We start from the raw sequence: 21,181 nt of genomic DNA, 5'->3' as shown, positions 1-21,181 counted from the left end.
CTCTTGAAATTTTTTTTTTTTCTTAACAAACTTCCTCAGCGAGATACTTCAGGAAGATTAGGTAATAGATTATGTAATATATTCCACTATCTGTATTATGTAATAACTGTTAGTAGTTGAAGTAGTAAATGAAGAAGAAGAAGAAGAAGAAGAAGAGAAAAAAAAACATTGCAGGTCGTGAGATGGAGTCGTGTTGATTTTTTCAAAAAAAAAAAAAAAAAGACAAGTTTGCACGTGCACCACGTGCAAACAAAAAGTATTGTGTTACCAACCCTATCACGTGATGTTATGATTTTTTCCCGCGTTTTTTTCGCGTTTTGTTTTGGTGCAAAGAGACGCGTGCGTGCTTTGGTAAGACAGCGGCTAACTGAAAAATGAAAAATGTAAACAATAACACGAGAAAGTTTGAATAGAGAAGTGGAAACTATACAACAACACCTAATTCAAAGTTGAAAAACTATACAACAACACCTAATTCAAAGTTGAAAAACTATATTTTGTGAGGAAAAGAGGAAAAGAGAAGAGGAAACGAGGAAACGAAGAAAAAGAGACAAGAGGTTTACAAGAGATTTACAAGAGCTTTACAAGAGGTTTCCCTGGTTTTCCCTTTTTTTTTTGAAGATAGATAACAAAGAAGCTGTTTCGAATATTATGCTGTACTCCAATTATCAATTTCCACCATCGTCTCCGCTTCATGATGTCGATACAGAAGTGGTAAAGACAAAGAACTCCTTTGCATTAGCCACATTGGCTCCTGAGAAGTCGCTAAATGAGGAGTATCCAACACCTAATCCTTCCTCGTCGTTGTTTCGCTCCTCGTCGCCCGCTAGAGCCGCTAACACCAAATATGAGCAACAACAACAGCAACAACGGCAAGAGCAGCAGCAACAGCCCCATCAGCCCCATCAGCCCCATCAGCCCCATCAGCCCCATCAGCCCCAGCAATTTACCGCTCTATTTTGCAAACAAGACAAAGTCAAAAAAACCACCAAAAAACTTATAAGCATCAATAAGGACTTTAACGTGTTGAATCCAGATAAAGCGGTTTTGAGAATCCCCTTTGAGTCAGATAGCAGTAGCTTTTTCATTGGCAGATCAGCACGTAAATGTCAGTTTCAGTTAAATTCAAAGGATACCCATATATCAAGGAAACATCTCAAATTGACCTATGATTCGCAAAACATGGTAATAAAATGTATCGGGGTCAACGGAACTGGAATAGTTATACCAAAACCTTGCTATGTTCTTGCAACCGAGCTAGAAAACCACTACATGGTATTGGAGAATAAAAGTGGGAAACCATTGGACACCTCAAAGTGCAAGAGCCTCACTATCGAAACAGATGCAAATCATACTGAGTTTTATATTCACGAAAATGAAACTATCACATTGCCCAAATTTGAAAACGTGTTATTAGAACTTTCGAAACAAGTTGTTTTATTAAATCCAAGCGAGGTTGAAGAATGCCTAACCGAGGAAGACGATGAATTAACCGAGGAGGAAGAGTTGGTATTAATTGATAAGAAGAATACAATGACAATGACATCGACATCGACATCGACGCCAATAAACAAAGTGTTGAGTAGTGGTTCACTTCCAGATACACCTTTTAAGTTAAAACCGGCAATTGAAGTGATGGAGACTAATGAAGATATAGAGTGTGTTGAAACACCTAGCAAAGAACAAAATGTCAAAATTGTTTATCCAAAACCCGTTGTTGCTACTGCTGCTGTGCCATTTAGCATTTTTGAAGACAAAACTGATGCACCACGCTCTTTGACTCCATCAAACCAGCTGGCTTTAGCTGACGTCACAAATAGGAGAGCAGTTTCCGAAGAACCCCGTTCGCAAAAACGTCCAGCCGAACATCAATCAATATGTAGCAAAGACAATGACTCTCAAGAAGTCACACTGCAACAACAACAACAACAACAACAGCGCGAACAACCACGACAAAGAAAAAAGAAGAAATCAAGGCCATCAACTCCAGAATTTGATGAATCTGCTCTTTCCCTTCCAAACCTTTCAGAAATCAATAATATCTTGATAAACCACCTTGCGTTTTCAAGACTAAGCTCAACTCCAGCTTCGGTTTTGAACACAATAAGCGCCTCCACTTTGAAGTTGTCACTTTTGCAAATAAGAACCGTTTTACATAATATTAAATGTGTTGGGATAATTTATCGTGAAGGTAAAGATGCTGCAGGTAAACCACTAGATGAAGAGTATTATTATGTTCCTGAAAACGACGATGATGAAAACAGAAAACAATTGGTTTCAAATATTAAGGGGCACGGTGGGTTGAGATCTTGTAGAAGAACTCATAAGCAGTATTATTGGAAGAAACCAGCACCAATCAAAAAGTAAAAGTAAGCATATATATATATATATATCGATATATATATTTTATGGCGGCAGTGGGTAATAACTTGATGATGTTTGCACGTACCCTCCCGCGGGTGGTTCAGATAACGGATACTCGTATAGCTGCTTTTCCTTCTCATTCAATGGCTGAGGACAACCAATTTTAAGTGCTTTTTTTGTGCCAAACGGTGTAAATTGGGCATCTTTACGCTGTCGGGTATATAGTATTACTAAGCCAATAATGAGTTGTAATAACCACGCTGCTATGAATGCAAGACTGATGATCAACTCTAATCGTATTGAATCCTTATAAACTGCAATCATGGAGTTTAATTTGGACATAATACTTTGAGGTTGCATAAAACTTACACTTTCAATGCTTTTTTGTACATCTGGTGGTATAGATGGGATTTGGATTTGTAAATTATCAACTAGCCAAGTACACCCTTCTTCCACTTTTTCCAATTTGCGGCCAATTGTACAGTAAACAATAGTATCCAATGCCAGAGCAAGCACAGTCGTTCCAAATATACTTTGAATGGCTGTGCTCAAGTTATCTAGGAACTCCGAAATTGTACTGTTTATCTTTATTGAAGTACTTTTGATTTCTCCAAATAGCTCACTATTCAAATTAGCTTCAGTGGTATTCATGTAGTTATTCATTGACGCGATATAAGAAACAACCACCTTTGATGTAGCAGAGTTATTAGTACCACTATCCATTTTAGTGATTTCGCCATTTATTGATTGTTTAAGAAAATGGATCAACAAAACCTGTAAAATAACCGAGATAATACCCATTAATCCAAAGATGAGAACGATATTGGCCAACCTACTCGACATGTAACTTAAGATCCAAATAGAACGTTCATTTAGCTGTATTCCGCACCTCTTGACCACGATATAAAGCACGGGATTGTTATATATATTTTGCTGATTACGAAAACCTACTTCGCCAGCATCAAGATCCTTCTCCATAATGAATCTAGTTTCACGCTTCCAATGGCACAGTTCAGTATACAAGACATATAATAGCGACACTAAGATAATACAAGCTAAAGCAATAAAAAGCCATTGGCTTGTAATCTCTACTGTTTTCACTAAAACATTTTGGGAGTCCTTAACAACGTTTACTGCTTCCATGCAAGTACCTTTTACATTTAGTGGGTTAATTGATGAGTTACTTGACGAGTTGGTAAATTTGATAGCATCGAGATTCTTAATAATCACGTTAAAAGGTGTTTCAATGAGTGTTTGCGTATGATTATTCAAATCGTTCAATTCCTTCATGCTTACATTTTTAGCTTGTTCGATTTCAGTCAATACCGAACCAGGTATCATTATTTTATTCTTCAAGTTACCTAGAGTCAAATTGATTTTGTCCTCGTATTGGTTTGCGTTTGATGTATCACCACCACCACCTGTGAATATTTGCGATATAGCATCAACCCCAGTGCCTAAATCATTGATGAATTTCGATAATCCTTGTAGTCCTTCTTCTATTTGGTTTGTTGCCTCAACAATAGTGACATTCACTGCTTGTATTACTGATTCCGTCGCATCAAACGCAAATTCTGTAGTTCCCTTGACTAAAGCTCTAAGAAGACAAATATAGGTCCCCAAGAACAAATCAATGAAAAAAACCGTTAATACTCGAATGGTTTTAATGATGAGCACGATAGATACGATACCTGAATATTTCAATTTGTCAACGCCATCCATTATTGTACGATGAACCGCATTCAAGACTTGTTGAATATTGTTCTCGTCACATACTGAATCGTCGATCAATTGCTTGGATATTGCATTGATTAGTGAGTTTCTCAATATGATCAATTTGATTAATATGAGAAGTAACAAAATTGTATACTGATTGAAATAGAGTTGTGTGTAAATTTCTGGAAGATCAAGGTAATTTCTCAACATCTCTCTTTGTTGTATTATAGCAGGAGTACACAATACGTACAATAACTACTCCATAGAAAGAGGGAGTTCCAGTTCCATTGGCTTTCCATCTTGTTTGATGATAATTGATCATATATATGACAAATGGAATTTTTTGGGTGCAAAAAAAAAAGTGAAACAAAAATGAAACAGAAAAAGGTAAAGGGCTTGTAGCAAAGATGAGACACTATCGAGCGAAGCGAGATAGCGGAGCATAAACTACCTCTAACACTATCGAGCGAGACTATTGAGCGACACTATCGAGCAAAGTGAGATAGTGGAGCATAGTCTGCCACCGACACTATCGAGCGAAGCGAGATAGCGGAGCATAGACTACCTCCGACACTAGGTACTAAGTAGTGAGGTGTATTAGTATTGGGTATTGAGTAATTAGGTGTATTAGTATTAGGTATTAGGTGTAGAAGTGTAAAGGGGAGGTGTAGTTGATTAGAGGTGTACTAGTATTAGGTATTAGGTGTATCGGTATAATTGAGTAGAGGTGTATTAGGGAGTGAGGTGTAGAGATTGAGGCGTAGACAGTTTCGCTCGATAGTGTCAGTGGCAGTCTATGCTTTACTATCGAGCGAAGCGAGATAGTTTCGGTGGCAGTCTATGCTCTGCTATCGAGCAAAGCGAGATAGTTTCGCTCGATATTGTCAGTGGCAGTCTATGCTCTGCTATCGAGCAAAGCGAGATAGTTTCGCTCGATATTGTCAGTGGCAGTCTATGGTCCACTATCTCGCTTCGCTCGACCATGTCAGTGGTAGTCTATACTCCACTATCTCGCTTCGCTCGACAGTGTCGCTCGATAGTGTCGCTCGATAGTGTCGCTCGACCTTACACATGGTAGCTCGTTGAAAAAACCGAGGGGATTGACGAAATAGAAACAGAGAAGACAAAGGTTAGACGTGCTGGTTATGATTAGATTGCCATCGTGAATATGTCTGATTCAGAGGACCAACAAGGAGCACAGGCACAAGAGAGACCAAGTTTCCAACAAACTGACACCGGTATAGAACACACGGAGCAGACTGAGCAGCAATCGACTGATGTATCTGCTCGCGATACAGCGCAAGCAAATATCAATGTTGGGAATAGTGAAGAAACAGTAGCTAAAGTGAAACTGGAAGAGAAGCCAGAAAAAGCTGAGCAAATCAATTTAAAAGTAGCACATAGGAATGGGGATGAGATGTTTTTCAAGATCAAGACCACTACTGAGATGAGGAAAATCATGGATGCATATTCTAGAAGACAGGGAAAAGATAGCGAAACATTGAGGTTTTTTGTAGACGGAGTTAGGATCCAACCTAAGGATACTCCAAGATCACTAGGTTTGGAAGATGGTGATCTTATTGATGTGAGCTATCAACAGATTGGTGGTGGTGATGTAGAAGAACAACAGTTTGGTGGTGTAGAAGAAGAACAGTTTGGTGGTGTAGAAGAACAACAGTTTGGTGGTGGTGGTGTAGAAGAACAACAGTTTGGTGGTGGTGTAGAAGAACAACAGCAACAGCTCCAAGAAGCAAGTGACGAAGAAGTGAATCAAAACACCCAGGCTAGTGGGGAGAATGAAAGAGAACCGGAAACTGTTGTAAAATCGGAAAATGGAGAAGAAGAGGAAGGAGGAGGGGGAGGGGGAGCTCGCGTACTTATTTTGCGTGTAACTGACAAGGATAATAATAATATTCAGGTTCAAATCAAGTCAGATACGAAGATGAAAAAAGTCATGAATGCTTATTGTAGAAGGCATGGGAAAAACCCTTTATCGACTAGATTTTTAGTGGACGGGGCTAGGATTCAGCCCGAGGACACCCCGGATTCACTAGGTTTAGATAATGATGATATTATTGAAGCGAGCATTGAACAAACTGGAGGTGCGGGAGACGAATCAGAAGAAACACAGGAAGAAGATGGTGTTAAGGCCGATGCACCAGTTAAGGAAGAGTACCAAAGAGAACGTGTTAATATTAAAGTACGTGAGAGGAATCAAGCCGCTGTGTATTTCAAGATTAAGCCAAGGACACCAATGAAAAAAGTTATGGAGGCATATTGTAGTAGAGTAGGGAAAGATATTCAGTCGTTGAGGTTTTGGGTAGATGGTGCCAGAGTTCAAGGCACAGATACTCCTGAATCTCTAGGTTTGGATAATGAGGATTGTGTTGATGTGAGTTATCAACAAACTGGAGGAAGAAGTGGCTAGAGACACTATCGCGACACTATCGCGACATTATCGCGACACTATTGAGCGAAGCGAGATAGTGGAGTGCACTGACCAGCTAAAAGGATCTAGTTATTCCATATAAATAAATAGTCTCTTTTATACTATCGACCGACACTATCGAGCAGAGCGAGATAGTGGAACACAGTGACCAACACTATCGATTGACACTATCGATTGACACTATCGAGCAGAGCGAGATAGCGTCCAACTATCTCTTTCTGCTCGATAGTGTGTACCAAGTGATGCTCCACTATCTCGTTCTACTCGATAGTGTCTACCAAGTGATGCTCCACTATCTCTTTCTACTCGATAGTGTGTACCAAGTGATGCTCCACTATCTCGTTCTACTCAATAGTGTCTACCAAGTGATGCTCCACTATCTCGTTCTACTCAATAGTGTCTACCAAGTGATGCTCCACTATCTCGTTCTACTCAATAGTGTCTACCAAGTGATGCTCCACTATCTCGTTCTACTCGATAGTGTCTACCAAGTGATGCTCCGCTATCTCTTTCTACTCGATAGTGGAACACAGTGACCAACACTATCGATCGGCACTATCTTGCTCTTCTCGATAGTGTCTATCAAACTATATTTTACATAGGGATTTAGAATTTGCAGTAAACGATTAGTCAATATGTAATACTGATATTACCTTCCTCGGCGATTAGGAGTCATTGATTATAAGAAGAAGTCAAAACAAAAAAAAAAAACACCAAAAAAGAAGAAAAATCTACCCCAGATAGTATTGTTTCATGTGTTTCGCAATAAGAGTGACTAGCTAACTTGGTGACTCGCAGATTCAAGTAAATTATTAATAAAAATGGTGTGATTATGGGTTTTGTATTTGAAGTATTATTGCCAAATCGCATTCCCAGTAAAGAAAAAAAAAAAAAAAAATTAAAGAAAAATTCTTGTAGAACGCATAGAAAGAAAAATAAGGCGGCTTTTATTGTCCATCCTTCCATCCGATCTCAATAAAAGGAGAAAGAGCAGAAAAGAAGAGCCAAAAAGACACCAAGAGAAGAAGTTAAGAGAAGAAGTGACACTAAGAGAGATGTTATATTGTTGACGTAATTTATACCTTAAAGGTTTCGCAAAAACTCGGAGTAAAGAAATCATTAGCTAACTTTCTTGAGGCTTGACTATTCGGCAAGTTGTATCGGTATATTTGCATTTCCGGTATAGTCCTTCTACTATATCACAAGCTATTCTCATTAGCCATTTTATCGGCCCGGAGAGGTTGACTTTATTATCGAATGTTTCTTTTCTCAAAGATCAAAGATAACACTAGATATTCAACTAATTTCCGGAGTTTAATCTCCATTGTCTCTTTGGGGAGTTTCTTGATTTTAGTTAAAGGTATTATTATGTAATCTCTTATCATTCAACTCCACCTTTTTTTTTTTTTTTTTCTTTTCTCGTTCGTTTCATAGGGTATTATTGGATTGAGTTACAGGTATAAAAGGGTTTAGGGTTCCTTGGGGTCTCTAGACATGGTGGGTTTGGTTTTGTTTGTTTCTGTAATTATTTAGAGAGAGATTAAATTTTAATAACAATGTGTAAAACTGAAATTTGTGGTATTTGTCGTATGTATTCTGTCGTTCTCGTTGTCGTCATACACACAAGTTTTATTATGTAAAGGATAATCAACTAACTGGTTTTTTTTTCCCATGAAAATAGAACATAAATCATGGACAGGATGTGGTAATCATATAAGCGAAGTTATGGATACATCGCCCAAGGAATGTTGGTGCACATGTGAACCATTAGATGCTGATGAAGCTGTATATGTTGAAGGACATGGTAGCTATCCACCAAAAGCAGGTCAAGGTTACAGGAGGAGAAGCAGCTCTAAATAGAGAATAGAAAATTAGAGAATCTGGTAGAATCACTATTGAGCATTTGAAAAAGGGAATTTGAATTGTTTTAATGAGAAGAGCTGTTTTGAAAAGAGTTTTGAAGAGTTTTGAGAGTTTTGAGAGTTTTGAAGAGTTTTGAGAAGCTGGGGTTTTTTGGAGAATGGGTAGAGATTTCATTGCTAGAGTATATGTTGTATCTATGTTTTAATTTCTACTCTAGGCTTGTTTAGTTTATAATGTCAATGTTTATTTATTATTGAACTTTACTCTTTTAATGAGACAAGGGGTAAAAATAGAAAAATATGGGGAAATTGACATAAAAAATGAGACACAAACAAGACAAACAAGACACATTAGACATGTAATTCAAATGAGGAAGCATGAAATGCAAAATGATATATAGTCATGTGGAAAAGACAAAAATGCATAAGGAAGCACAAATAAAGTGGAAAAAGAAGGTTAAGGGAGTTGGATGGTGGTTAAGGATGCAATCAAACCCGTGTGCTCCTGAGTTGGTGTGCTCCGGAATTGGTGTGCTCCAGAATTGGTGTGCTCCAGAGTTTGTATACTCCAGAGTTTGTATACTCCAGAGTTTGTATACTCCAGAGTTTGTATACTCCACTATCTCCCTTCGCTCGACGGGTTTGGATCTATAAATGTGTGATAAAAAGTATATAGATTTACCGTATCTTTTTTATTACCAAATAAGGTCATGCGTATAAGAAATCAAATCATACGTGAAAAATTTAATCCTTGCTTATATTTTTGCACTTGTCACTTGTAGAGATTGAACAAGAAATTGCTCTTAAATTACTTTATGTGATGTGTTGTACTATAAATGTTGTTACCATGATGAGTGACTCTTTTACCTTATTACACCTTTATCTTGTACCGTTATCTTTTATCGTTCTATCCTATAGTTCTATCCTATCATTCTATCTCCATTGTTTTTTATGGCTTTTTTTTTGCTTTATTTTAGTGCGGCAAACACGACATAATATGATACGATATGGTACACCCTATTCTTTTTTCCTTCTACGGAGCGGCTGAGAAACGAAAAAGTATTGTACTAGAGAGGAAAAGTATTGTACTAGAGAAGAAAAGTATTCCATTAGAGAAGAAAAGTATTGCATTAGAGAAGAAAAGTATTGTGCTAGATTATACTAGAAAGGAATGTTACTGCCCCGTTCGCCCCCTCCCCCTCTCTCTCCCCCTCTTCTCGCCTCATTTTTGAGGGGGCCAAATATTATACCAAGTCGTGTAATTTACATTTGACTCCCGACAACTAAAAATCAACCTGATCTAAAAAACATTTAGTCAATGAATAAAACAAAACAAAGAAAAAGCAGGAGAAAAAAACACACGCCACCATTTTTAGTTTGCTGCAAGCACATCGCGCTAGGACGACCTTGCCGTAACGCCAACTCTACTACGACCCACCACCACGACTGCCGCCGCCGCCGCCGCGACACCACCCCCACCACCAAAAAAAAAATTGTATAATTTGAAAAAAAAAGTTTGACTCTCCTTCTTTTCTTATATACGAATGTACTATATATCCTTTAAGAAGTCTATTTTATTTCATTCTGGAATATTATCCATATAGGTTAGATCACTTTCATTTTTCTTTGCTTATAACCGCCTATAGGGGAAAAGAGCTTCACTGAAAAGGACTTTACCAGCAAGGCAGAGGATACAATAGTTGAGACTAGACCGAGTGAGTCCCTGTGTGTGCTTGAGTTGAGCCAGAGTCGTCAGAGCAAGAGTCTGTGAGTCAACAAGGCAAGAGTCTGTGAGTCGTCAGAGCCAGAGTCTGTGAGTCGTTAGAGCAAGAGTCTGTGAGTCAACAAGGCAAGAGCTTGAAGGCAAAGGATACAATAGTTGAGACTAGACCGAGTGAGTCCCTGTGTGTGCTTGAGTTGAGCCAGAGTCGTCAGAGTTAGAGTCTGTGAGTCGTCAGAGCAAGTGCCCGTGTGTGTTTAAGTTAGAGCCAGAGATCTATAATGAATCTACCCGACTTTTTAAACGGAGACAATTTGGTTGGTCTGCCCCAAATTGACAATTCAAAAGGAAACTCCAACCACAATGCAAATGCTTCAAACGAGTTGAATACAAACGGTGCAAGGTTTGACGATATTGGCAACTTTGGTTTCCCCTTAGATGACCCATTAAACCAATACAATTTCAACGATATATTGTTTGACAAATTAACAGATCTAAGTGACAAACCACAGATTGATTTATCCAGATACTATAGTATCAATAAATTCAGAGACGTTTTCAGTCTACCAGAGGAACTTCAAGGTGGAATTTCAAACATATCATCAAGAAGGCCAAGTTATGCGGCAGAATCGTTTACGAGGAACAATTTCTTCAATAATTCGGCATTTACCAATCATCAATCGACACGACAGTTGAATGCCCAGTCTCCAAATGTCTTTGGCAATACTGATGGCACCAACAGCAATAATGGCAATAGTGGCAACAATAGAGACTTGTCGTCATATGCAATAATGAACAATTTCCAAACAAAGAACATTCAATTGAACAATAATGACAATTACAATATCAGCAGTTCATTTGCTGAAATGAATTTGAGATCTACATCGAAATTCAACCAATTTCAATTAAGAAGACCGAGTCTGTTGGTGGATTATCCATATAACTCTCCGTTTAATCCATCAGCTATGAGCCAGAATCAGAATCAGAATCAGAATCAAAATCAAAATCAAAATCAGAATCAGAATCAAAATCAGAATCAAAATCAGAATCAGAATCAAAATCAGGGTCAGAATCAGAGTCAGAGCGGAATGCCTTCTTATACTATCGGCAATGCATTTTCCCCATTCCAAGATAACAGTCAAACTTCCACAAACTGTCAACAACAAAACATCTTCAATCAATCTTTTACCCTACAACAGCAACAACAACTGCAGCCTCAACAGCAACAACAACTGCAATTTCAACCCCAACCTCAACAAGAGCAATCCCAACCTCAACTGCAGCAACCTCAGCAACAACCTCAGCAACAACCTCAGCAACAGCAGCGTTTTTTCCAGCCACTCAAGAGTACTCCACTTGGACAACTGCAGAATCAATTTGCTGTTCCAGCTGGCCAGCCAATTAAATTGGAAAATGGACTTTTGCTCAGGGATCAATATATTGTTGCCTCACAAGAACTAAAACAATTGTATTCCAAGATTATTAAATATTTTCAAAATCCTGATATCACTTTAGACATTGTCACCAAGATGAACAATTTATTGACAGAACCAGTAATTGTGAAACTAGTAACATTTATCAAGAATTTGAACAACTTAACATTTAACCACAAAATATTATGTTTAGTCATTAACAAAAATGGTAAACTCGATTTGTTGTCGTACCCAAACAACTCCAACATTTTTCTTCAAAAGGACGATTTGGTAATTGTTGATGGTGATAGAGGTAAAGATATGGTGATGATTGTAGAACCGTTAGTTAACCTCAACTTTGCTATACTTTTCAATTTCTCAAAGAAATTGGAACATTTGAAAAGTTTGACTATAACTGAAGGCTCAACCACAACAACCAAGACCCATGGAGGAACGCATCCATCAACTATGAATGCGTCTGCAATTATCAATTCACAACTGAATGAAGATAACGAGTTTATTATTTCTTTGCCTACTAAACAAGTATTGAGATTTGCTACACCCAAGGAAGTTCACAAGATCAGTGGCAAGTTTTTGGATGAAAAAAAGGCATTTACTACTTGTTATAATAAGATTAAGGAACTAAATTTAGATACGAATTTAACATTGATTAATGTTGAATACCAATGTGACTTTAAAAAATTGATTTTCTATTATTTTGCCGGATTCAAGAGGATTGATTTTAGAGGGTTGATTAAAGAATTGTTCAAGATATACAAGACGAGAATATGGTTGTGTGCAGTTTTACCATTTGATAGACCACAATTGTATATAACAATGGATGCCAAAAATGCCGGCAGAGCAACTACCATGGCCATGACCACCACCACCACCACCGCCGCCGCCAAGTCAGAACAAGAGAATCAAATCCCAAAGGAATATGAGTTAACCAATGACCAAATTTTGAATTTTTCAATTGAAGAATTTGAAAATCTACCAACACCAAATTATTTTCACCTGATTAATATTTTGAATCTAATTGAACATATCAAAAATGAGATTAAAGGTTCATTCTATGGATTTAATGTTGTCACTAAGGGTAACAATAAAGTTGGAAAGAAGGATATGAAATGAAAAGTCAAAAAAAAGCCAAAATAGAAAAAAAATGGATTGTGTAGGAATATAAGGGAAGGCAGAATCGTACCACTGCGTTTTTATAGACAAGATAAAATACGATACAAATTTAATATACAAAAATACATGCTATATAAACATAAACATATATATCTCTATATATCTATACGTGTAACTACCTCCTCAAAGCCAGTGTTGGAATTGACTTTCTCGGAAGGTAAATCATTTTCGTGGTGGAAGGAAAAATAAATGGCGATGGAGTTGAAAAAAAAAACCCCCTGGGAGTAAATTTGTATAACTCATCAAAACATGTCAAAACGACCAATCTCAATTAATGATCTTCTCAAACAAGACGTTATTACTCCCAAGTATGTTCATAAATCCAAAAGGGTGAAACTTGAAAAGAATAAGTATATACCATCACCGAAACCGGAGTCGAAACTGGAATTGGAACCGGTGAATGCAGTATCTGAATCTGTATCTAGTCTGAGTAAGGCATTGAAGGTTTCAACAATTCCTACTCCGCAAGCGTCAAAGCAACCTGGTCAATTACGATCAAGAAAGTTTCAGTTTGACTGGGACGAAACAGAGGACACGACAAGGAATGAATTGTCGCGACTTGGCGATCAAGATGATGATGATGATGGTGTTTTTTATGATCCATTACTCAAAGATGATGCTAATACGCATTGGAAACTGAAAAAGCTAGCACAAATGACTGACAGAGATTGGCGGATATTTAATGAAGATTACGGGATAATTACAAAAGGGAAAAATATACCTCATGGTGCCAGATACTGGAATGAAAGTGGGCTAAGTTTGGAGCTTGTTAGTATTATTGAGAAATTTGGATTTGTTGAGCCTACACCTGTTCAACGAGCAAGTATTCCAATAAGTCTACAACAAAGGGATATGGTTGGTGTAGCGGAAACGGGTAGTGGTAAAACTTTGGCGTTTCTATTACCAATTTTCCATTACTTGCAGAATATTGATTTGAACTATATAAAATATGAAAAAATTAAGAATGAACCATTGGCTTTGATTTTGGCACCTACTAGAGAATTGGCATTACAAATTGCAAAAGAAGCAGAAAAGTTTTGTTGTAAATTAGGGTACAATGTTATGTCAATAATAGGAGGTCGGCAGTACCAGGATACGATAAATGAAATTGATTCAAGTTCAGGCAGAGGTATACACATTGTAGTAGGTACCCCAGGGAGATTATTAGATTCAATTGATCGTAAAATGTTGAATTTTGGTAAATGCTACTATCTAGTAATGGACGAAGCTGATAGAATGATTGATATGGGGTTTGAAAAAGACTTGAATAAATTAATCAACCAATTACCAAAGAGTGAAAATTTGGTAAATAGCATTGATGGCAGGCTATTCCATTTGGAGAAAAGATTGACCATGATGTACACGGCTACGATCTCACCACCTATTGAGAAAATCACCAAGAGTTATCTAGTTGACCCTGCATATGTTTACATTGGCGGTGCGGGTGAAGCATTGGATAACATTGACCAGAAGTTTGATTATCTTGGATCACCAAAAACTGAAAGCATTAAAGTGAGCAAACTATTAAAAGTTATTCAACAGCACAACAGAAGCGTTCGTCAGCCCTTGATTATTATATTTGCCAATTTCAAACATGTTTGTGAAGCATTATCTCAGGAACTCGAGAATAATAATTTGCACAATGTTGTAATCCATGGATCCAAATCTCAACAAATGAGAGAAGAAGCACTCGAGGAGTTTAAACGATATGAATCTCCTATATTAATAGCCACGGATGTTGCAGCTAGAGGTATTGATGTGCCTAATGTGAGTCTTGTTATAAATTACCAAATGTGTTCTAAATTTGACGAATATATTCATAGGATTGGAAGAACTGGGAGAGCCGGGAACTATGGTGAAAGCTTTACATTTCTAGATGATAACGATTCAAATATATTCATACCACTTAAGAAATTTTTGAAAAAAGGAGGTAAGAAATTGCCTGAATGGTTGTATAGATATAGCATTAGTTCAGTTTAAGAACGAAGTAAAAAAGAAATCATGATGAAACTTGTGTGATAATTTGTTGCATCAACTGTGCAGTTTCAATGAATCCCTTTCCAATAAATGCAATATCAAATTTCCCCAGTTTGACAAAAAATTCGAGTTCCTTAATATTTCGATTTAAGCCACCACTGCAACCTACAATACATCGATTGCCGATTTTGTTCTTCACCTTCTCTGCCAAGGGAACTTGACCGGGTATTGACTTGTCTTGATTCAAAAGCCATCTTGATTTGGAATCTGGTGATATTCCACCAGATGTGATATCAATCAAATCTACGATATCAGTTAAGCAATGGCACAACTGTAACGTATCCTCTATAGATTCTCCTTCTTTTAAGTTATCGCAGGCCGCCAATTTAACAAAGATGGGAATATCCATTTCTTTTCGTATTGCTTTTATCATCTCAATTAAAAAAAGCCCTCTTTTGCCAATGTCTTCAGAACCATAACAGTCCTGTCTTTGGTTTGTTTGCCGACTCAAGAATTGATGTAGTAGATTCCCATTACAGCAAGAAATCTCAATATAATCAACATGACAGATTGTAACTGCTCTTCTAGCAGCATTCACAAAATCTTTAATGATCTGTTCAATTTGCCGTGAGCTCAATTCAACGGGTAATAGCAGATCTTTATCAAAAGGAATAGACGTAGGTGCAAAACACTCAACGATTGATTTCCTTCCTGGGTGAGTCAATTGTATACAACATTTCACATCCAATTCGTGTATTTCATCAATTAATGGTGCTAGTTCTTTTGCTTGTTCATCATTCCATAAGGCTAAATCGCATTTATTGGCAATTGCAAGGTCACTAACCGACATGTTTTCAAATACTATCAATCCTGGTTGTTGTTTAGCTAAGGAGATGTAGTGGTCTAGCTGAGATTTGGTTATCGTATGTGATTGAGGATCGGCGGCATATGTGCACATTGCTGAAACAGCTATGCGGTTATCGATCTGGGTGTTGCCTATTAAAAGTGGTTTGAAAAGTGCAGATTGGTTCTGCAAGTCAACATGATCCCCAACCATCTATGAAGGGAGAATAAGAGAGAAAGAAAGGGAGAATAAGAGAGAAAGAAAGGGAGAGGGAGGGAGAGATGTAGAATTCAGTTGCTCCCATCGCCTTGGAAGTGAAATAATAAATAACTTCGCACAAACGATTTTATATATACATCGCTATAGTTTCTGTTACACCTATAAAGCACACATCGGTTGATTGGAATGTGCTGTTTCTATGTGTTTCAATCATCATCTTCATCACTTGAATAGTTACCCAATACACTAATTAAAAAAGGTTCGCTTCTTTTGAATACTAGCTTCTTTTTTATCCGATCAATATCCTTTAAAGTTGACTCTTGAAGTATTCCCCTAACGTTTTTATACCCGGTCCGTATATGATGTTTGTTTTTGGTAGAGTCGTCAATTTCGTTAGTGTTTCCATTCTGCAAATGTCTGTTATTGTTAGAATAGTGATAGTTGTGGTTATTATTGCTACCATTGGTGAAGGGAATGCCGTCGTCGCTTCTGTTTCTTATAAACTTTAAAGCTGTCTCATTTTCACCATTTGAAGTTTTTTGTTCTACCATAACCACTTCTCCATCGTCATTATCATTGTCATCGTCATCTTCCTCCTCTTCCTCCTCCTCCTCCTCCTCCTCCTCCAAGTCTTCAATTTCAGCACCACCAGAAAACGATGCAGATTTGTCACCCAGATCATTACTTGTTCTTATTCGTTTTGTAGAATTATGATTCATTATGCTTCTACCTGTCGTCTCCCTTGCCGTTTCTTCCATTCCTCGCTTTTCTTGGTAATTTTGAAACTTTTGATTTTGGAAAGCCCATCGTATATGTAGCACTTCTCTACTATTGGAATCATTCGCTTGTAACGATTGTCTATCCATTGCTTCTTTTGCAAACTGAGCCTCACTTTCAAGTTTCATAGTGACAAATGCACAATTTTTGGCATATATGACCTTGACATTCTCCACGGTGCCAAACTCTTGAAAACTTTTGGTTATCAATTTGTCTAAATTAGGCTTCATTTGCAAACCGCCAATATATAGCGTTCGGTTTGTTCTTTTATAGGACCCTACGCCGTCCATACCATCGCTATACTCTGCTGTCTTGTCTCTTCCAAAACAATCCTTCATGGAGTTGTTATACTGAACTAGCGAAGGTAAGCAGTGGAAATATTTACAGTTTGACCCTCGATAACAACATCCTCGACTAAAAAATAAACATATGGGTGAATCTTCTCTTGCCTTAGTATACCCTTGGTCCTGGGATATATCAACTCTAAATTTCGATTTGGTAAAGGAATTCGTTACTGATGAATCACCTCCTGACCACTTGAGATACCAGATATTAAACACCTGACCGCCAACTTGCTGCGGCTTCTCGTTATCTGATACCGAGTTTATATCAACTTGAAGTCTTGCCGGTTTGGACATTGGATCAGACAAAGTTATCGAACTTATCGAAGTCTTTCTATGCATCTTGCTTACTTTTCAACTCTCTCAGCTTAAAGTGAATGGAAAAAATCAACTCTTCTGTAGTAGCCGCACAAGTTTCCCAAAATGGTAATGGATATCGACACTATCGAGCAGAGCGGGATAGTGGAGCACACTAACTAGGCTCTTTAGAGGCTCTGTTTGAGGAGGTTCCTGTGTATGCTAAGAGGCTCTTTAGAGGCTCTGTTTGAGGAGGTTCGTGTGTATGCTAAGAGGCTCTTTAGAGGCTCTGTTTGAGGAGGTTCCTGCGTATGCTAAGAGGCTCTTTAGAGGCTCTGTTTGAGGAGGTTGTTGCGTATTCAATGAGGCTCTTTAGAGACTCTTTTTCTCTTTGTTTTAAGAAGATGTTGAGATATAGCCTCCCCCCCTCCCCCTAGAGTATAAAGTGGGCTGTTCAAAGGTGAATTCAATAATGGATTCAAAACTTGGTGTACTATAAGATTGGGTTTATTAATAAACGGATTATACGATGGACGGGTATTGAAACCAAAGTCTTAGCCAAGTATTATTGCAAAGTATACAAGAAAAGATGAAAACTAAGACTCAGTCCAAAGCTGACCCTTTTGACAAATTTTTCAAAAAAAAAAAAAAAGAGATATGAAAACTGTTATTTCTTCAAATGAAATGTGGACGCTTGCTTCTTGTCTAGTTGCACCCCCTTCCTTTTCCAACCATTACAATAAATAGTTTTTCAATGCAGCTTTTTGGAACCATTAGTGTATTATAAAAATACATCAGTAATAATTGGCAAATATACAGATATATCAGTAACCAACTGGTAAATATACAGATGTATCAGTAATAACTGGTAAATATACAGATGTATCAGTAATAACTGGTAAATATACAGATATTGCGGAATTGTTACTCTCTGACAATGTCAACTTTGTAGAGACCAAGTCAGAGAAAATTTCTTTTCTTTGACTTGACTTGGTGAGTATTATTGCTCACATATTAATAGAGTTTATAAGGCAATAGCCCACCCTCCTCCTTTTCCTCCTCCTCCTCCCCCCCCCCGTATAATCTACCGCTTCTCTAGCTCTTCCCCTTTTTCTATACCATCTTCAACTATTCTTTCTGACTCGACCCTCTTTAATCAATTAATCATTGTCATTCTCAAAAGCTGCAACTTCAATTTTTTCATCTTACATAATTGTGTTATTATTTTTTTCTATTATCTTTTTTTTTTTGTTTTTGCGTTTTCTTTCTTTTGGATTTCTTTTTTGATTGTATTGCTTTTCACAATCAAAGCATAGAAAATGTTGATCCAACAGTAAGTGTGAATCCCGTATCAACTTTGGTAATGCTGACAATAATGTCAGTAATATGTAAAGAGCTTGTAGTGATATGTAAAGAGCTTGTAATGATATGTATGTTACAAATCCGAATCATCATTACACAGATGCCCATGGCCTTTTTTTTTTCCAGCATTATTGAAAAACGGCTTGGATCAATTTAGATAATGTACTGCTATAACCTATTCACATCTATTCATTGGGTCTATTGTTTATTCCTCTCTCTCTTAAGCACTCTTCCTCCACCTTCCCCCCCCCCACACACACACACACTTGTTTCTCTTGTTTCATCTTTTTCAACACATGTGTTCTTCCCGGAAATGTGATATTTCAGTTTGCGTAATACATATAACACCTTTTATCATTTTACACAGAAGGATAAATTAGTTTTTATTTAAAAAACTTTTCGGCACTTGCCTTGCCTTGTGTGTAAAACACAATAGGCAAGGCAAAGGTGAGATGTCTATCAATCCCGTGTGTAGGTAGGGCCAAGGCAAAGAATATTAAAAAAGGGGTGCATTACAAAATAAAAGTATCGTTTTAAACCAAAATGAATAAAAATTTGGTCAAATATTTGGTCAAATATTTTTTTAATTTGGTCAAAAATTTGGTAAAATATTTTTTTTAATTTGGTTCTTATTTTGCAACTGATTGCAAAAAAAGAGGGTTTTTAGGTGATTCGTCTGTCAAAGCCTATTTCGAACAACACTATTGAGCGCCACTATCGAGCGCCACTATCGAGCAGAGCGAGATAGTGGAGCAACACTGTCTATACATACACTATCAAGCGCCACTATTGAGCAGAGCGAGATAGTGGAGCAACACTGTCTATACATACACTATCGAGCGCCACTATCTCGCTCTGCTCGATAGTGGTGCAACACTGTCTATACATACATTATCAAGCACCACTATCGAGCAGAGCGAGATAGTGGTGCTCGATAGTGGTGCTCTATTACAACAAGCTAAAAACAAATGATGAGCCAATTAAACCAGCAATAGCAATTGATTTTTTCCAATTAATTGGTTCAATGACAACTCCACTAGATTTGGAATTAGATGTGTTTGTTGCAGTTGATGAGCTTGATGATGATGATCCAGCAGCTGTTGCTGCACTAGTTGTAGATCTTCTTGATTCAGATGAGGAGGAAGTCTCAGATGAAGAGGAAGTCTCAGATGAGGAGGAAGTCTCAGAAGCTGATTCGGAGCTACTCCTGGCTTCACTTGAAGAGCCACTCGATGGGGTGCTTGTAGCTGATGACTCGCGAGAAATATCTGCTGCCCCACCTCCAGTTATTGAACTAAATTCACCTTCACCTTTACTTGTAACTATCGAGAATTCACTCACGGCACCTTGAGTAACTGTACTAAAGACACCAGCGGCATCTGATGTAACAATTTCAAATTCTTGTGCACCCTTTGAGGTTATAGAATCAAAATGAACTACAACACCACTAGTTGCTGTATGCCATGCACCCTCGGCGTCTGATGTAACGGTAAGGAATATACCTTCCCCCTTTGAAGCAATAGTGGTTGCTATTCCAACACCTGCAGAAACAATTGCACCAATATCTGAAAATAAATCAGCCATCTTCTTGTAATATAAGTTAACGCTTAGGGTTGATTGAGGGAAAGAAAAAATTGACAAGAATGAGGGGCGGGTGTGTGTGGACAACTTGGAGATTTATTAACCTATTTATAGAGAGGCTACAAAAAAGAGCACACCTACCCAACTCATACATAGGTCATGAACAAGGCTCATTCCATTGCTTTCTTAAATAAGTAAAATATATATACATAGGTAAAAACGCGAAAAACGAAAAACTGCAATGACTTGAGTTATAAGCCTCAATGCATGTGGAGTATCAATTCGTGTAATTTTCCAAATGGTCCATTGCTAGCGAACCGATGAAGAGAAACAAGTCAAAGACAAAAGGTTTGTCTAGTTTAGATTTTAGGTGTTTAGTAAGATATATCTAACAGGAAATCGATTTTGTGGATCAGCTAGTCACTGTCACTTTGCTCGATAGTGTGTCTTATTAGCAATTTTACCCATTAGGGGGATTGAGATCATAGCATTCCCTAATTACTATATTCGGTTAAAAGAAAAGAAAAACTCAACAAAACAATACTAAATCAATAGAGTTTACGCGCCTTATTCCCAAGACATCGGTGCAAACCATGTCAAGGCTAATAGTAACGGTTCATAATAAGACACATTTGGAATAAGGAACATTCGGCAACATTCAAACTAGAACAGGAGATGAAAAAAAGCCCTGAAAAAAAAAAAAAAAAAAGGGTTGAAAAAAGCCATGCAGAAGCAGGCTTAGTTTTCATGACTGAAAGAAAAAAAAAAGCGTGATTCTTCTACTTGAGACCGAAGGTTGATGGGTCTAGCTTTGTAATGTTTACAATTGCAAGGTATCGTGAGGAACAAAGAAGGAAAGGGATTTGCTCTTTTGGCTATGAATAAGAGGAACAAATCAGAATACTAGATCATTTACCCCTATTTCCTTTTTTTAAAAAACTACGTCCAGCTAGACGAGATAATAGAGGGTGTAGCGAAGCCTCGCGTTTTCTGGTAAACATTCCTCTGCTATTTGGTAAACATTACTTTGTTATCTGGTAAACATTACTCTGTTATCTGGTAAACA

The 21,181-nt window shown here is 37.6% G+C and overlaps 9 protein-coding genes across 9 annotated transcripts; 5 read left to right on the top strand and 4 right to left on the bottom strand. All coding sequences in view use genetic code 12, as the record gives it.

Moving 5' to 3' along the window:
• Positions 1-651: 651 nt before the first annotated feature.
• On the top strand, positions 652-2,367 carry TOS4 (Tos4p; the record flags this gene model as incomplete). The annotated part of the gene is made up of 1 exon (XM_049322520.1): positions 652-2,367. One exon carries the CDS (start codon positions 652-654, stop codon positions 2,365-2,367), a length of 1,716 nt encoding a protein of 571 aa, XP_049181538.1.
• A 39-nt stretch (positions 2,368-2,406) lies between these two features.
• PRM1 (pheromone-regulated protein) lies at positions 2,407-4,290 on the bottom strand (the record flags this gene model as incomplete). The annotated part of the gene is made up of 1 exon (XM_049322517.1): positions 2,407-4,290. One exon carries the CDS (start codon positions 4,288-4,290, stop codon positions 2,407-2,409), a length of 1,884 nt encoding a protein of 627 aa, XP_049181537.1.
• Positions 4,291-5,248: 958 nt separating this feature from the next.
• Positions 5,249-6,508, top strand: SMT3 (SUMO family protein; the record flags this gene model as incomplete). The annotated part of the gene is made up of 1 exon (XM_049322516.1): positions 5,249-6,508. The coding sequence occupies one exon, from the start codon at positions 5,249-5,251 to the stop codon at positions 6,506-6,508; it is 1,260 nt and encodes a 419-aa protein (XP_049181536.1).
• A 1,577-nt stretch (positions 6,509-8,085) lies between these two features.
• On the top strand, positions 8,086-8,389 carry KGF56_001397 (uncharacterized protein; the record flags this gene model as incomplete). Its single annotated transcript, XM_049322515.1, has 2 exons — positions 8,086-8,116; positions 8,211-8,389. 2 exons carry the CDS (start codon positions 8,086-8,088, stop codon positions 8,387-8,389), a joined length of 210 nt encoding a protein of 69 aa, XP_049181535.1.
• A 2,003-nt stretch (positions 8,390-10,392) lies between these two features.
• PSP1 (Psp1p) lies at positions 10,393-12,657 on the top strand (the record flags this gene model as incomplete). Its single annotated transcript, XM_049322514.1, has 1 exon — positions 10,393-12,657. One exon carries the CDS (start codon positions 10,393-10,395, stop codon positions 12,655-12,657), a length of 2,265 nt encoding a protein of 754 aa, XP_049181534.1.
• Positions 12,658-12,966: 309 nt separating this feature from the next.
• KGF56_001395 (mRNA splicing protein) lies at positions 12,967-14,697 on the top strand (the record flags this gene model as incomplete). Its single annotated transcript, XM_049322513.1, has 1 exon — positions 12,967-14,697. One exon carries the CDS (start codon positions 12,967-12,969, stop codon positions 14,695-14,697), a length of 1,731 nt encoding a protein of 576 aa, XP_049181533.1.
• Positions 14,698-14,716: 19 nt separating this feature from the next.
• Positions 14,717-15,751, bottom strand: KGF56_001394 (uncharacterized protein; the record flags this gene model as incomplete). The annotated part of the gene is made up of 1 exon (XM_049322512.1): positions 14,717-15,751. The coding sequence occupies one exon, from the start codon at positions 15,749-15,751 to the stop codon at positions 14,717-14,719; it is 1,035 nt and encodes a 344-aa protein (XP_049181532.1).
• Positions 15,752-15,963: 212 nt separating this feature from the next.
• Positions 15,964-17,217, bottom strand: KGF56_001393 (uncharacterized protein; the record flags this gene model as incomplete). The annotated part of the gene is made up of 1 exon (XM_049322511.1): positions 15,964-17,217. One exon carries the CDS (start codon positions 17,215-17,217, stop codon positions 15,964-15,966), a length of 1,254 nt encoding a protein of 417 aa, XP_049181531.1.
• Positions 17,218-19,482: 2,265 nt separating this feature from the next.
• On the bottom strand, positions 19,483-20,118 carry KGF56_001392 (uncharacterized protein; the record flags this gene model as incomplete). The annotated part of the gene is made up of 1 exon (XM_049322510.1): positions 19,483-20,118. One exon carries the CDS (start codon positions 20,116-20,118, stop codon positions 19,483-19,485), a length of 636 nt encoding a protein of 211 aa, XP_049181530.1.
• Positions 20,119-21,181: the final 1,063 nt, after the last annotated feature.

The sequence above is a fragment of the Candida oxycetoniae genome (assembly GCF_023343755.2).
Source record: "Candida oxycetoniae strain CBS 10844 chromosome Unknown scaffold2, whole genome shotgun sequence".
Lineage (NCBI taxonomy): Eukaryota > Fungi > Ascomycota > Pichiomycetes > Serinales > Debaryomycetaceae > Lodderomyces > Lodderomyces oxycetoniae.
Note: the sequence above shows the minus strand (reverse complement) of the source record. Positions and strands in the feature narration are given on the sequence as shown.